Source organism: Capra hircus, chromosome 22, assembly GCF_001704415.2.
Source record: "Capra hircus breed San Clemente chromosome 22, ASM170441v1, whole genome shotgun sequence".
NCBI lineage: Eukaryota > Metazoa > Chordata > Mammalia > Artiodactyla > Bovidae > Capra > Capra hircus.
The window spans coordinates 55819428-55833072 of NC_030829.1; the positions used below are offsets into that span (position 1 = coordinate 55819428).

The 13645-nt window shown below is 48.6% G+C and overlaps 1 protein-coding gene across 1 annotated transcript in view; it reads right to left on the reverse strand.

Moving 5' to 3' along the window:
* Positions 1–9704, reverse strand: part of LOC108633367 (phosphatidate cytidylyltransferase, mitochondrial) — a 47552-nt gene extending 37848 nt beyond the window's left edge. The window contains exons 1-3 of the mRNA XM_018038410.1: positions 9302–9704; positions 6505–6687; positions 3461–3553 (exon numbers count right to left, since the gene is read on the reverse strand). Coding sequence (XP_017893899.1) covers positions 3461–3553; positions 6505–6687; positions 9302–9436 — 411 coding nt within the window. The 5' untranslated portion in view covers positions 9437–9704. The remainder of the gene's footprint in view (positions 1–3460; positions 3554–6504; positions 6688–9301) is intronic.

Below are 13645 nucleotides of genomic sequence, written 5' to 3' on the forward strand. Positions count from 1 at the left end.
CAGGCTACAGACCATGGAGTTTCAAAGAGTTGGACACGACTGAGCAAATAACACTTTCAGGGGTAAAAACAGTTTAAAGATAGTTATCCTAAGAATCAAGATTGCCGGGAGAAATATCAATAACCTCAGATATGCAGATGACACCACCCTTATGGCAGAAAGTGAAGAGGAGCTAAAAAGCCTCTTGATGAAAGTGAAAGACGAGAGTGAAAAAGTTGGCTTAAAGCTCAACATTCAGAAAACGAAGATCATGACACCTGGTCCCATCACTTCATGGGAAATAGATGGGGAAACAGTGGAAACAGTGTCAGACTTTACTTTTGGGGGCTCCAAAATCACTGCAGATGGTGACTGCAGCCATGAAATTAAAAGACGCTTACTCCTTGGAAGGAAAGTTATGACCAACCTAGATAGCATACTGAAAAGCAGAGACATTACTTTGCCAACAAAGGTCTGTCTAGTCAAGGCTATGGTTTTTCCAGTGGTCATATATGGATGTGAAAGTTGGACTGTGAAGAAAGCTGAGGGCCGAAGAACTGATGCTTTTGAACTGTGGTGTTGGAGAAGACTCTTGAGAGTCCCTTGGACTGCAAGGAGATCCAACCAGTCCATTCTAAAGGAGATTGGTCCTGGGTGTTCTTTGGAAGGAATGATGCTAAAGCTGAAACTCCAGTACTTTGGCCACCTCATGCAAAGAGTTGACTCATTGGAAAAGACTCTGATGCTGGGGAGGGATTGGGGGCAGGAGGAGAAGGGGACGACAGAGGATGAGATGGCTGGATGGCATCACCGACTTGATGGACATGAGTCTGAGTGAACTCTGGGAATTAGTGATGGACAGGGAGGCCTGGCGTGCTGCGATTTATGGGGTCGCAAAGAGTCGGACGCGACAGAACTGAACTGAACTGAACTGATCTAAGAATTCTCCAGTTAACAGTGATTTACTTCTGCAGAAAAGAGAAACTGGAGGCAGGTGTAGGTGGAAGAGTTGATTTATCCATTTGTGATTTTTAATCTTTAATTTCATGTGTTATGTTCAAAACCTCAATTGGTGCTTAAGATAGCTTAATTTTCTTGTGTTAGAAGCTTATTTCCTGATGCTAGGAAAGACTGAAGGCAGGAGGAGAAGGGGACGACAGAGGATGAGATGGTCACATGGCATCACCAACTCAATAGACATGAGTTTGAGCAAACTCTGAGAGATAGTGAAGGACAGGGAAGCCTGGCATGCTGCAGTTCATTGGGTTGCAAAGAGTTGGACATGACTTAGTTCCTGAACAATAACAACAATGCCAAGCTGTGCTGGGTAGATTAAAAAAAAAAAAAAACAACTTGAAATATTACAAGAACAAAACATAGTACAGAGAATACATTTTCACATTCAACACCTCATTTTATCTCAAAATGACTGAGACAGGTGAAGACACAAAGAAGGGAAAGATGGTTTCCTGAATGTCTGCTAGGTACCAGGCATCTCAGATCCAGGCATTTCTCAAATGCCTTTTGAGGTCAGTGTCAGCACTCTCAGCCACAAGTGAGGGAGTCCCAAGGCCCAGGCAGATTCAGTCCCTGGTGCCAGTTCACACGGCTAGGGGGTGTCAGAGCTGGGACTCAAACCCTAGAACTCTCTGACTTGAAAACACCTGTGTTCTTTCCAGTATTAGCATCCTGCTTCCACTTTTTACCAACTTTGTGAAGAGGGCAGGGCAAGGATTGCTATTCCCATTCCACACGGCACTGGTGGTCATCAGCCTGCCAACGCAGGAGACGCAAGAGACGCAGAGAGCTCAGTCTCTGGGTCGGGAAGATACCCTGGAGAAGGAAATGGCGACCCACTTCTGTATTCTGGCCTGGGAAAATCCGTGGACAGAGGAGCCCGGTGGGGTACGGTCCCTGGGGCTGGACACAACTGGGCACAGAGAAGTATAAAACAAGCTGCCTAATGTCGCATAAACAGTGAATAAGCAGCAGGAATGAGTAAGACCCAGGGATTCTAATTCCACATTCATTAATCTTCCTATCAAGCTACATATTTTGCGTATTTAAAAAGAAACTTGGAAAGAGAAGGAATATTTACAAATAGCCAATTACATTTATTTCCTCAATTATGAGGAGGGCATGGTAACCCACTCCAGTATTCTTGCCTGGAGATTCCCATGGACAGAGGAGCCTGGCAGGCTACAGTCCATAGGGTCACACAGGGCCGGACATGACTGAAGTGACTTACCACGAACGCATACATTGTTTCTGTACTTAAAACAAGCTTTTACTTAAGTAAAACTATATACAGTAAAGCAAAGTGATCTACCCAGCACAGCTTGGCAGATTTTTACATATAGATGTACCCACGCTTTCTGGCTAAGATCAAGTGTAGTATGGGGGCTTCCCAGACGGCACAGTGGCCAAGAATCCACCTGCTGATGGACACAGGTTCAATCCCTGGGCTAGGAAGATCCCCAGGAGCAGGAAATGGCAGCCCACTCCAGTATTCTGGCCTGCAAAATCCCAGGGACAGGGGAGCCTGGTGGACTGCAGTCCCTGGGGTCGCACAGGTCGGACGTGACTGAGCGAGTGAGTAGCACACTATCCGTGTGCCTATGGCCCGGACCAAATGAGTGACACTGTTAAATGTTCAGCCTAAATTCAAGGAAAGAGAACCTGGTCCTCCCACACATCAGTAGGGATTTTATCACACAACCAAGTGAGCTAAGACTACATAAAACTCTCTAATCTCTTGCCGTAGCTGACAAAGGCGGAGCAGCAAAGTCACCTATGAGAGGTGTCTGCGAACACTCTGTGAACCCTCTTTGGGGCTGAAGACCCTCTGACAGTTCGAGAAAAATTAATCCTTGTTGGGAGATTAGCAATTGTGACCACTTTGTCTAGATCTTAAACTGTGAAGATATCCTTCTCAGATACAGACTATGCGTCTGCAAAAAGGAAGAAAGCTGGTATTTGTGAACGTGTGTCGGAAGCTCAGGTCCTCCGCGCTGCTGTTTGCTGTCACTTCTAGTAAAGCCCAGGGAACAGCCTGCCCCTGTGGCCTCCTCCAACAACCTCCCAAACAAGGAGGGCGCGGAGACAGGATCCCAGGCACTGTCGGGACAAACTGGCGGACAAGCAGTGCCCCGTGGCACTGGCATTCTAGAAGAAACAGTGATCTGGGGGTGGGGTGAGGGTGGGGTGGTTTGCTGATAGAGGCTCTACGGCAGCCTGGGCACCTCCCCGGTCATCCTCCCAACTCAAACAGATTGACTCTGAGTCTCATCCGTTCAGACACCTGGACAATCTTGAGAAAGAGGGAAGCAGCAGTGTGAGTAATACCTGGATACTGTTTGGCAACAAATTCTGTACGCAGGAAAAGGAGTCTGAAGCTCATTTCTATGCCAATGGAATCACAAAGGTCAAAGTAACGTCAGGTTTGGAGAGGAGAGACAGTCCTAAGAGAACACTCACTCACCGGTTTTTGGAGTCGTCCAGCAATGTATAAGTTATTCCAGTTGAGGAGATCTTCGATCAAAACACTGGTGCTAATAACTCCGTATTTGATAAGCTGGAAAAGAAAAGAAATGTGCATGAAAAAGAGCAAACTGCCATACTGACCCTTGTGCAAGTGCAAAATATAAAGAACTGAATTTCTGACCAGGTCTGCAGCTGCTGCTAAGTCACTTCAGTCGTGTCCGACTCTGTGCAGCCCCACAGACAGCAGCCCACCAGGCTCCCCCGTCCCTGGGATTCTCCAGGCAAGAACACTGGAGTGGGTTGCCATTTCCTTCTCCAATGCATGAAAGTGAAAGGTGAAAGTGAAGTCGCTCAGTCGTGTCCGACCCTCAGCGACCCCATGGACTGCAGCCTTCCAAGCTCCTCCGCCCATGGGATTTTCCAGACAAGAGTACTGGAGTGGGGTGCCATTGCCTTCTCCATCTGACCAGGGCAGAAGCTTGATTTCCAAAGCCACTCAAAAAACCACCTACCTTGTAAAAACACACATCTCCACAAAATCTTTTGCAAAGGGTTAGTTTCCAAGACTGTCTGTTGCCTAAGGTATTCATGGTGCGATGACCACAGTTTTAACTCTGCCACTTGTAATGTCACAGGCAGAATGGCTCTTATAGGCTGTCTGGTCTTGGTCCTCAATGGACTGGAAATATCAATAAAAACACTGGTCCTGACAGACATGTGGCACAGTTCACGCTCCTCATGTGAGAAATAAGAAACCTGACGCTCAGAGAGAATAAACCATGTGCCCGAGGTGGCACCCGGCGGAGCAGAGCCAAACCAGGTCCCTGAATTTCAGTCTGGGCTCCAGTGTTGGTTTCATCGCAGAGAACGAGAAATTTTCCTCAAAGTTTTCACTGACATCCTTCACATGGTGAATTTCTCTTTCACGGCTGACTATTTCAAACGCTTCTGTAATTACAATGCAACATGCAAACATAAAGCCTCTTTATCGGCTCTGAACACACGCAACTATGGTCAAGCTCATTTCAGTAATAGCTTGCACAAAACCCTGAATGCAGTTGTTACCGGTTACAAAACCCCATTTGCTTCAACAGATATCTTCAGACTCACTTCACTGAACTTCAGTATCCAAGCAGCCTTCACAGGCTGCAAATATCTAAAAAGTAGCTAAAGAATTTCAATTAAAAAGTACAGTCCGTTTGGGACACAATTATGCCCAAACATTTGGTTACTGGAGCCTGTAATACTGTTTGAAACTACTAATTAGAGGTTGGCTCAGCATAATATTAATACTGGAGAACGCATATAGCTCCAAGCTCCATGACTAGCGTGGATGTGCAGGGCTGGGCTAAGTGACCGCCTTCCCTCCACTCCAGCCACCGCCCCGCAGAGCCCTTCTTGCCGCAGGCGCCTAACAGCTGGGAGGCAGGACCTGACGGCAACCAGAAAACTAAACGCCCAGCCCAAAGGCGATGCAGACATCACCAACCACAGCGCTCATCCCTGCCTCACTCAGAGAGGCCTGCAAAATCCAGCCTCCTGCCTTTCAAAGTGTGGTCCACCGCCCAGGAGCATCAGCATCACAGATTCTCAGGTGACTCGTCTGCCCTGAGCCATCAGGAGCTTGGTGCAGCATGGGCGTGGCAGAGTCATCCTTTGCCTAGCTAACTCTAGGAGGCCCCTGACTCAGCTCCCACTGGGGTCATGCCAGGTTCCTGGCCATCCTCTTAGAGCCTGGACCCCTTACTGGAATGACCACTGGGCAGGGTCCCCACAGTAGGACAACCCTCCGCTGGGATCCAGGGTGCTGCCCTCCAACACTCGTCATCAAATTCCGCCCCACTGATGGCACCGAGGGGTTCCTTTCACTGGGCACCACAGGCTTCCAATTACCTACGATCCGCTCTTCACTTCCAGCTTCTCCCTGGGAGTGTGTGCCTCTCTGTACAGATAAGATTAATTTCCACCCTGATCCACAATGGGTCTGCCCATCCCTCCCACTGACCAAACCAGTTGTTCTCAAGGTGTGCTCTAGACGGGCAGCATCAGCATCATTTGAAAGCTTGTTAGAAATGCATATCCAAGGGGCAGGAGAAGGTGGGGAAAACAGAAAGAAGCACTGAAATATACACCATCATGTGTACAAGAGATAGCTAACGGGGAGTGGCTGTTCAACACAGGGAGCTCACCTGATGCTCGGCAACAGCTCAGAGGGGTGGGATGGGGTGGGCGGTATGTTCAAGATGGAGGGGACGTATGTATACCCACGGCTAATTCATGCTGATGTATGGCAGAAACCAACACATCAGTGTAAAGCAATCATCCTCCAATTAAAAAGAAAGAAAGAAAGAAAGAAATGCAAATCTTTGCTGCTGAGAGAGTAAACCTTAAAAGTTCTCATCACCAGAAAAAGAAAACCAACTATGTCCTGTGATGGGTGTTAACTAGACTCACTGGTTATCAGCCCGCAGTAAGATCAATCATTCCGCCACACACCTGAAACCAGCACAGTGTTACAGGACAATCACCTCTCAACGTGTGCAACAGGCAAATCCTCACACCCTGTCCCAGACCCACTGATTCAGGAACTCCGGGGGTGGGACCCGCCATCTGCACACCTGACAGGCGCTCCGGGGGCTCCTGAGGCACACTGCAACTTGAGACCAAGAGACACTTGCTGTTGTTCAGTCTCTAAGCCGTGTCCGACTCTGTGACCCCAGGGACTGCAGCACATCAGGCTTCCCTGTCCTTTACCACCTTCTGGAGTCAAAACTCATCTCCCAGAGTCAAACTCACGTCCATCAAATCGGTGATGCTATCTAACCATCTCATCCTCTGCCGCCCACTTCTCCTCCTGCCCTCAATCTTTCCCAGCCAAAAAACATTCAGCCAAAGGCAAAAAAAAAAAAAGTGACATTCACCACCTTCATCCGGCAAAAGTGTGAACATTTCCTGACTGTAAGAACACACATATTTAGCTGGGATTCTAAGAACAAAGGTTAATATCCACCCAAGTTAAGACAGAGGCCCGAAGTCACTCACCCTCCCATCACATGTGATCAACGGGTTGTAGTAAACGCCGGCGCCGTAGTTATTCTGGACAGCAGTGATAATCCTCGGCCCCAGCACTTTTAGGAAAGAGTAGTGGTTCCAGTTTTTCTTCAGGTTCTTTGAATGCCACGCGACGGGGTCATCGACTGTGAACACAAAGTCCAGCATTGCATTCTGGGAGGTGAAGAAAAGAGATGGATTTTAGTTTTAACTCCTAGAAAGACACCTAGACAGAGTGGACAGCTCTAAGACTCAATGTAGCTTTGACTAACAGCAGACCCAGGGTCAGAAACTTAAGCAAACCTGTGGAACCAAGCTGAGCTTTGTTTTTTGTCAACTCACTTAAGAACAGTAATGGTTAATGAAGTAATGTTTCAGCCCTCTTTTAAACATTTTCTGTATTATACAGAACTTTTTATCCTCAAAACAATCCTACAAGGTAGATAACATTATAATCATATTTCTATAGGAAAGGAAACCATGGCACAGAGTAAGCTCCCTGCCCAAGGACACACGGTTAATGAATGACAGACAGTCTGGCTCCAAATTCTGGGCTAGACCACTTTGCTACACTGTCTTCCATCTAATTCTAGTTAAATGTGCTCCACTTTTCTTCAGATCAGGTAACACCATGTGGACAAGCTCTATACAGCATTATGCAAAGGGAAAAAAGTTAATTTCACCCATGAGCCAACCTCTCCCTGATCATCTACGATGAGCTCTGATGGGTCCTGAGATAGACGTAAAGAGCTCAAAGTCAACTGGGGAGAAAAGACAGATTATTAGCGAGAGGACTTGCTAGGGGAGTTTCACTCAGAATGGGGTCACAGAGGAAGGAGGAATCTTCCTATAAGACGATACTCTTCAGGACTCTGGTAAGTCTGAGTCTTCAAGAATGCACAACAGTTAAGCAGATTTGGTGAAGTGTTAGGCAAGCCCTGAGGAAGGGGGTCGGGGGAGTCCTGTTAGATGAAAGCGCTCTTGTGGAGGAGACGAGAGCTGGGCATGTTCTGGGTGCTGCGTCTAGGTCAGTAGGGCTGGATGGGATGCAGGTATAGAGTGGTGGGAGATGGACCAAAGAGGAAGACTGGCGGCCACAGTAAGAAATGCTCCCGCAGCAGAAAGGGAGGGCAGACAAACGGTGCACCACCAACACGGGGCTGCCTGCCAGTAACCAGGGCACCGAGGCAGGGACTCATCTGGGACAGACGCAGGTGCTGGAATCTACTTGTGAACTTGCAGGGAACGAGGGTGAGGGAAAAGGAAAGACCTTTTCTTGGAGGGAATTCCAGGTCTGCTCAAAGGAAAATCTTCACAGGAAAATGAAGAGATGACTATAGAATCAGGATGCTCTGAGTTTCCTACAAAGTTAAGATTTTGAGTGGACACGTTTTTAACAATTTTAAGAATAGCCTATTATAATCTATAATTTTCTGTATGCCCCCAATTTATCATTTCTCATATGCTGCCAAATTAAAGTACTACTTAAATTAGGGGGCTTTGCAGGTGGCTCAGTGGTAAAGAATCCACCTGCCAAGGCAGGAGAGGCAGGAACAAGGGTTCAACCCCTGGGTCAGGAAGATCCCCTGGAGGAAGAAATGGCAGCCCACTCTTAATATTTTTGCCTGGAGAATCCAATGGACAGAGGAGCCTGGTGGGCTAGAGTCCGTGGAGTTGCGGAGTTGGAAAATACTGAGCGACTAAGCACAATAAAATACAAAATAAGCACATTACTTAAGTACTAGTATAGGTGGGAACCAGGGAATTCAAGCCACAGTATAGATGGCCTCACGAGGAAGTGAACAGGCAAAGATTAACTGAAAGATTACAGCCAGGTAACCTAGTGAGGCCCTAACGTAGACTGCCCCAGACCATTTCCTTCCTTTATTAAAGAAACCCAGTCCAGAACACGAGCTGCACAGACAGAAAACATCTCTATCTCCACTCCTGCTCCTCCAACCTTAATTCAGCAAGGGCTCAAAAGCCTGTCAGTCAAAGCCAATTAAAAGCCTCACTAAATGGAAAATGCCTGCCTGCCTCTCTTGGATGTCTTGAATCTCGTCTCCATCTTGGAAGCAAACTTTTCCCCCCCTCATATATATATAACAGAGGAAGAAAAAAAAATCTACAATCATAAGGAAACCTCTACCCTCACTGCTCTGGTGCTCCGTCAACTTTGAAGAGTAACAATGCTTTGCCCTAAACAGACCCTTGGTAAATGTCCTGGGTAGGAGCAAATATATGTTCACCCGCAAACTCCCTTCCTGCAAATGCCCGAACCCATCCGTCCGTCAGCTTCCCAAAGTCAGGAGAATCACTTTGTATTTTCTCCTACAGCCAGGGACGTAATTCTCAAGCTTGGCTGCGTAGTAGAATCACCTGGGAAGCTTTTTAAATTCCTACAGCCTAGACCAATTAAACCTGAATCTCCGCAATTGGAAGCCAGATAATCAGTATTTTTTTTTTAAGCTTTCTAGAAAACTCCAATGTTCAGCCAAGGCTGAGAACGCTGAACGAGGACCTGGCAAGTGTATATATATATATATATATGTATTTTTCCGTCTTGTCCCAGCACCAGCTCTTCCCTCCACATAACTGCATCTCCCGCTCTTAGTTCCAAGCGGACTCCTACGTGTCTTTGGAAGCGCAGCTCACGCTGCCGCTCTGCTAAGAGCCCTTTCGTAGGGTTTGTATCGGGACTTTGCGCGTTGATACGGGGATGCGCAGAGCGGCCCGGCAGCTCCAGGGCTCGGGAGGGACCGAAGGCAAAGGGACCTCCCGGGCTCACCTTCTGGTCTGAGCTGGGCCCCGCCTGGCGGTACACCCCCGAGCCGTAGGCGAAAGCCAGGCTCAGCTCCTCGGGGAAGTGAGACAGGATCTTGCGGAAGGCCACCCCCGAGCTCTGCAGCGCCTGCAGAGCCATGGGGCCGGGGTCACCCAGGGCCCCCCCGAGGACAGCGGGCGGGACCGGGAACCCGCTCGGGATGCGAGAGGAAAGCCGGGGACTCGCCCGGACGGAAGAAGGCTGGGGCCGGGGGGCGAGGTGAGGGGGGCTCGCAAGGACTCGGGGCGGCAGGTCAGTCAGACACGAAGTCTGTCAGACATGAAGTCAGTCAGTCAGGCGGGAGGCAACCGGGACACAACCGAGTAGGCGACGTCCTGCCGCTCAGGAGGCCACGCGGGCCACGCCCCCCGCGCGCACACGTGCTCCGAAGGCGGAAGAGCAAGAGCAGGCGCCCTCCCGCGAGTGGGGACGCCAGGCCTCTGCAGAGCCCCCTGGTGGTCGGAGGAGCGTGTTGCAGGCTGGCCGCCTGGGATTATGACTTGGACATGGGAACAGGAGACTGACTGCTGACTGAACTGCCTTTGAGCCTTAAAAGTCCTTGCTTGTTCTCGCCTCAAACCTCATTTTCATAAATGACTATGAAATCACGTCTATAGTATTGCAGGAGATCTTTTGGACGAGGTGAAATTCACATAACATAAACTTGTACTCTTTACAATTTAGTGCATTTATTGCGTTCACAATGTTATGCAACCGTTGCTTCTATTCAGCTCTGAAACTGCAGAAGATTCTGAAGCTTTAGGGAAACACAAGTAAGGTTAAAATCACCCCAAATCCCACCATCCAGACACTATCACTGTTCAGATTTGGCTGTGCTTTCTTCCCATTAAAATCCTCTCCAAATTCTATGATGGGTAGGAAAGTGCTTCATAAGTGGTGAAACAAACAACACCCCCCCCCCAAAAAAACCCACACCAAGGTTCTCTGATATTCGTATTTAATTTTAAGGGTGAGGAAGAGTCTTTTCCCCTTTGCCTTATGGATTCAGCTCACCAAGGGGCACATGAAATGCAGTTTCTGATGGAAATGGGATCCTAGGTAAGAGCTCACCTCTTCGTGAATAATTAGAGAAACTTGTGGGGCTTCCCTGGTGGCTCAGTGGTTAAAGAATCTGCCAGCCAGCGCAAGAGGCGCAGGGGATGTGGGTTTGAACCCTGGATCAGGAAGACCCCCTAGAGGAGGAAATGGCAACCCACTCCAGCATTCTTGCCGAGAAAATTCCATGGACAGAGAAGCCTGGCGGGCTACAGTCCATGGGGGTCTCAAAGAGTTGAACAGGACAGAGCGACAGAATAACACACACACACACACACACACACACAGACACGCACAGAAACTTGCTCCGGGACTCGGGGCCCTTCAGGATGTAGTCTGAATTCCTGGACAGGGACTTTTCAGATATGCTCCCCTCCTCCCCTGATGAGCCCGGCCTCTCAAGGATAACAGAAGTAGTAACAGCTAAATTGGGGTTTGGCTAAACGCCGTTGACGCGTTTCGCTGCATTTTTCGTTGCGTTCCTTCTGCAGCCTTGTGGGAGGAGGTGATGCCTTCATTTCGCGGATGAAGCAGCCAAGCGTTCCAGCAAGCAACGTGCTGGGCATCACGTCAGCCTCAGCAAACCGGAATGAAAATCCGACTCCGTGTCCTCCAGTCCTGCTCTGCCCTTGAAGGGCTTTGGGCGGGGAGCCGTCAGGCTCAAACCTCGGCCTGGACCGGAATGGAGGGAGACGGGCAGGGAGACCCCTCAGGAAGCTGTTACCAGAGCTCCCGGTGCGTTAAGTTGCCTGGCCTGGGGTGACTGAGGCAAGAATAGGGTGAATTCAAGCAGGAAAAAGGTGACTGGGATTCAAACACGGCCTCACGCCCTGAGGTGAGTGCTGGGCTGTGAGGTGAGGAACAGGGCTGCCGCCTTGCAGGGACTGGGGGGACGCAGGACGGAGGAGCAAACCCGGCCACACCGCGCAGGGGCGAGGCTGCGCGCCCAGGGCCCCGCAGGACCGAAGGCGGAGTCTACAAGGAAGAACCCGCGGGACGTTGATCATCCGTGACGCTCGTTTCGGTTCCATTCTCAAGCTCTCTCTGTGCTTTCCTCTTCATTCCAAAGACCCCGGGGGCAGGTTCTCTTAGCCCATCCTTGTTCACAAAAGGAGACAGGCCACTTGAGAGGAGAAGCAAATCTCCCTAAGCCCCACAGCGAGGCGCGCGGCCAGTCAGGATCTGAACCCAGGGCTCCCGAGGCCAAAGGCCGAGCTCTTTCCACCTTGAGTCCGTGGCTTCTGGCGTGGGCAGCTTGGGAGGCAGTGGAGACCGGAGGCCAGCTGGTTTTACTCCGTCAGCCAAGGTTGAGGCGCAGCGGCCGTGGCCAGCCTGAGCCGGAAGGAGGGCGCAGGAGGGAGACCCGGCGCGGCTCAGGCTCCCTGTGGGCGCACGGGCGCTGTGGTCCATTCTGACCAGCTCTGCCCTTGCCTGGACGGCCAGGCTCTGGGATGTACTCACCACGGAATCACACCGGAAGGGAAAGTGTCAGTCGCTCAGTCGTGTCCGACTCTTTGCGACCCCATGGACTGTAGCCCTCCAAGCTCCTCTGTCCATGGGATTCTCCAGGCAAGAATGCTGGAGTGGGTTGCCATGCCCTCCTCCAGGGGATCTTCCCCACCCAGGGATGGAACCCGCAATGGCATTGGCAGGTGGATTCTTTACCATCTGAGCTACCTTTCACCAAAGCACAGTGAATAAATCTCTGCCAGCAAATTTCCTTTTTTCCCTTTCTTCCCTTGATGGAATAATTCAACTTTGTTTTTTTCCCCTCTCTTTGCCAAAGCAATCTATATTCTATAATAATATATAATCTATACATAAAAATGTAAACATTACAAAAATATGTATACCAACCCCCAGAGATCGCCACTGGCAATCTTTGGTACATACTCCTCCACAGATTTTTCTATGAATATATTAACATTAAAAAGTGGCACAGCGGTAAAGAATCTGTCTGCCAGTGCAGAAGACAAGGAGATGGGGGTTCAATCCCAGGGTCGGGAAGATCCCCTGGAGTAAGAAATGGCAACCCACTCCAGTGTTCTTGCCTGGAGAATCCCATAAACGGAGGAGCCTGGGTGGCTACAGTCCATGGGGTCGCAAAGAGTCAGACTCGACTGAGCACACACGCATTCCATTATTAACATTAAAAACATTTTTAAATGAAAGCATATAATAGATACTCTTTTGCAATTTGCTTTTTTCTCACTGAAAACATCAGGGATGACTTTCCATGTCAGAATGATCTAGATCTCTCTCATTCCATTTATTAGCAAAATCTTCTAAAATATGGTTATGCCATTATTTGTTTAAACATTTTCATGTTGATGGCAATAGATTATTTCTAGTTCTTTGTACGTTCAAACTACAGTACAGTGAATATCCTTGTACACAGACCTTTGGTATGTATTAAGTGTTGCTAAAAAGTAGATTTTTCGAAGGGAACTTGCCGGGTCAAAGTGTCAAGACATGAACAAGTCCCCCCCACCTCCAAAAACTGGACCAATTCACACTCCCACCAAAGGGCTTCAGCTCTGGATATAAATAAAGATTCTGCAATGTTTCTGCATTTTTCTCCCTTGTGGGCTTTCACACGTAATTGTCAGTAATTTTCATTTTCATAAACACTTACCTTCCTAATGCAAAATCACCAGCTGGAAAGTTCCGTCACGTTCCTGTGTGCATTTCGCCTCTCTCCAGAAAGAGCAAGAAGCCACGGAGCCAGAACACCTTCGTTTTCTTCAGCAGAAATCTCCGTCCTCCTAGCAGCTCATCCACTTCTCTTTAAATGACTGTGGCTTGCTAAGTTAGAAGCTATTAAAAAGCCCCAGTGTTCTATACAATCACTTTAGGGTTTTATTGGAACTCTTATACTAAGGAAATAAAAGTGTTAGAGAGCCATTTAAAAATACAGATAAATGCCACTTGATTTGACTGAATGTTGGGCCTCGTTTTTCTGATTCATCCAGCTATTGGCTTTGGACTCCTTAACAATGACCTTGTCGGGCTAGGTTTCACCAGGAGGGTGTTAGCCTATTTCATTTTCTAAAAAGCCCTGTGAAATCTCTCTAACTTTTATGCCTTGGTTTTTCTTATAATCAGTGTTTAAGTAAAGAACATAAAATGTTTGGGAAAAGAAAATCTGAGTTCTGTGATCCTTATGATTAATCCACTTTTCAGCTGATCTACTGATGGAACCGGAGGAGAGGGGTCTTGATGACTGTGTCCTCAGAGGTGGTCACCCTGCCA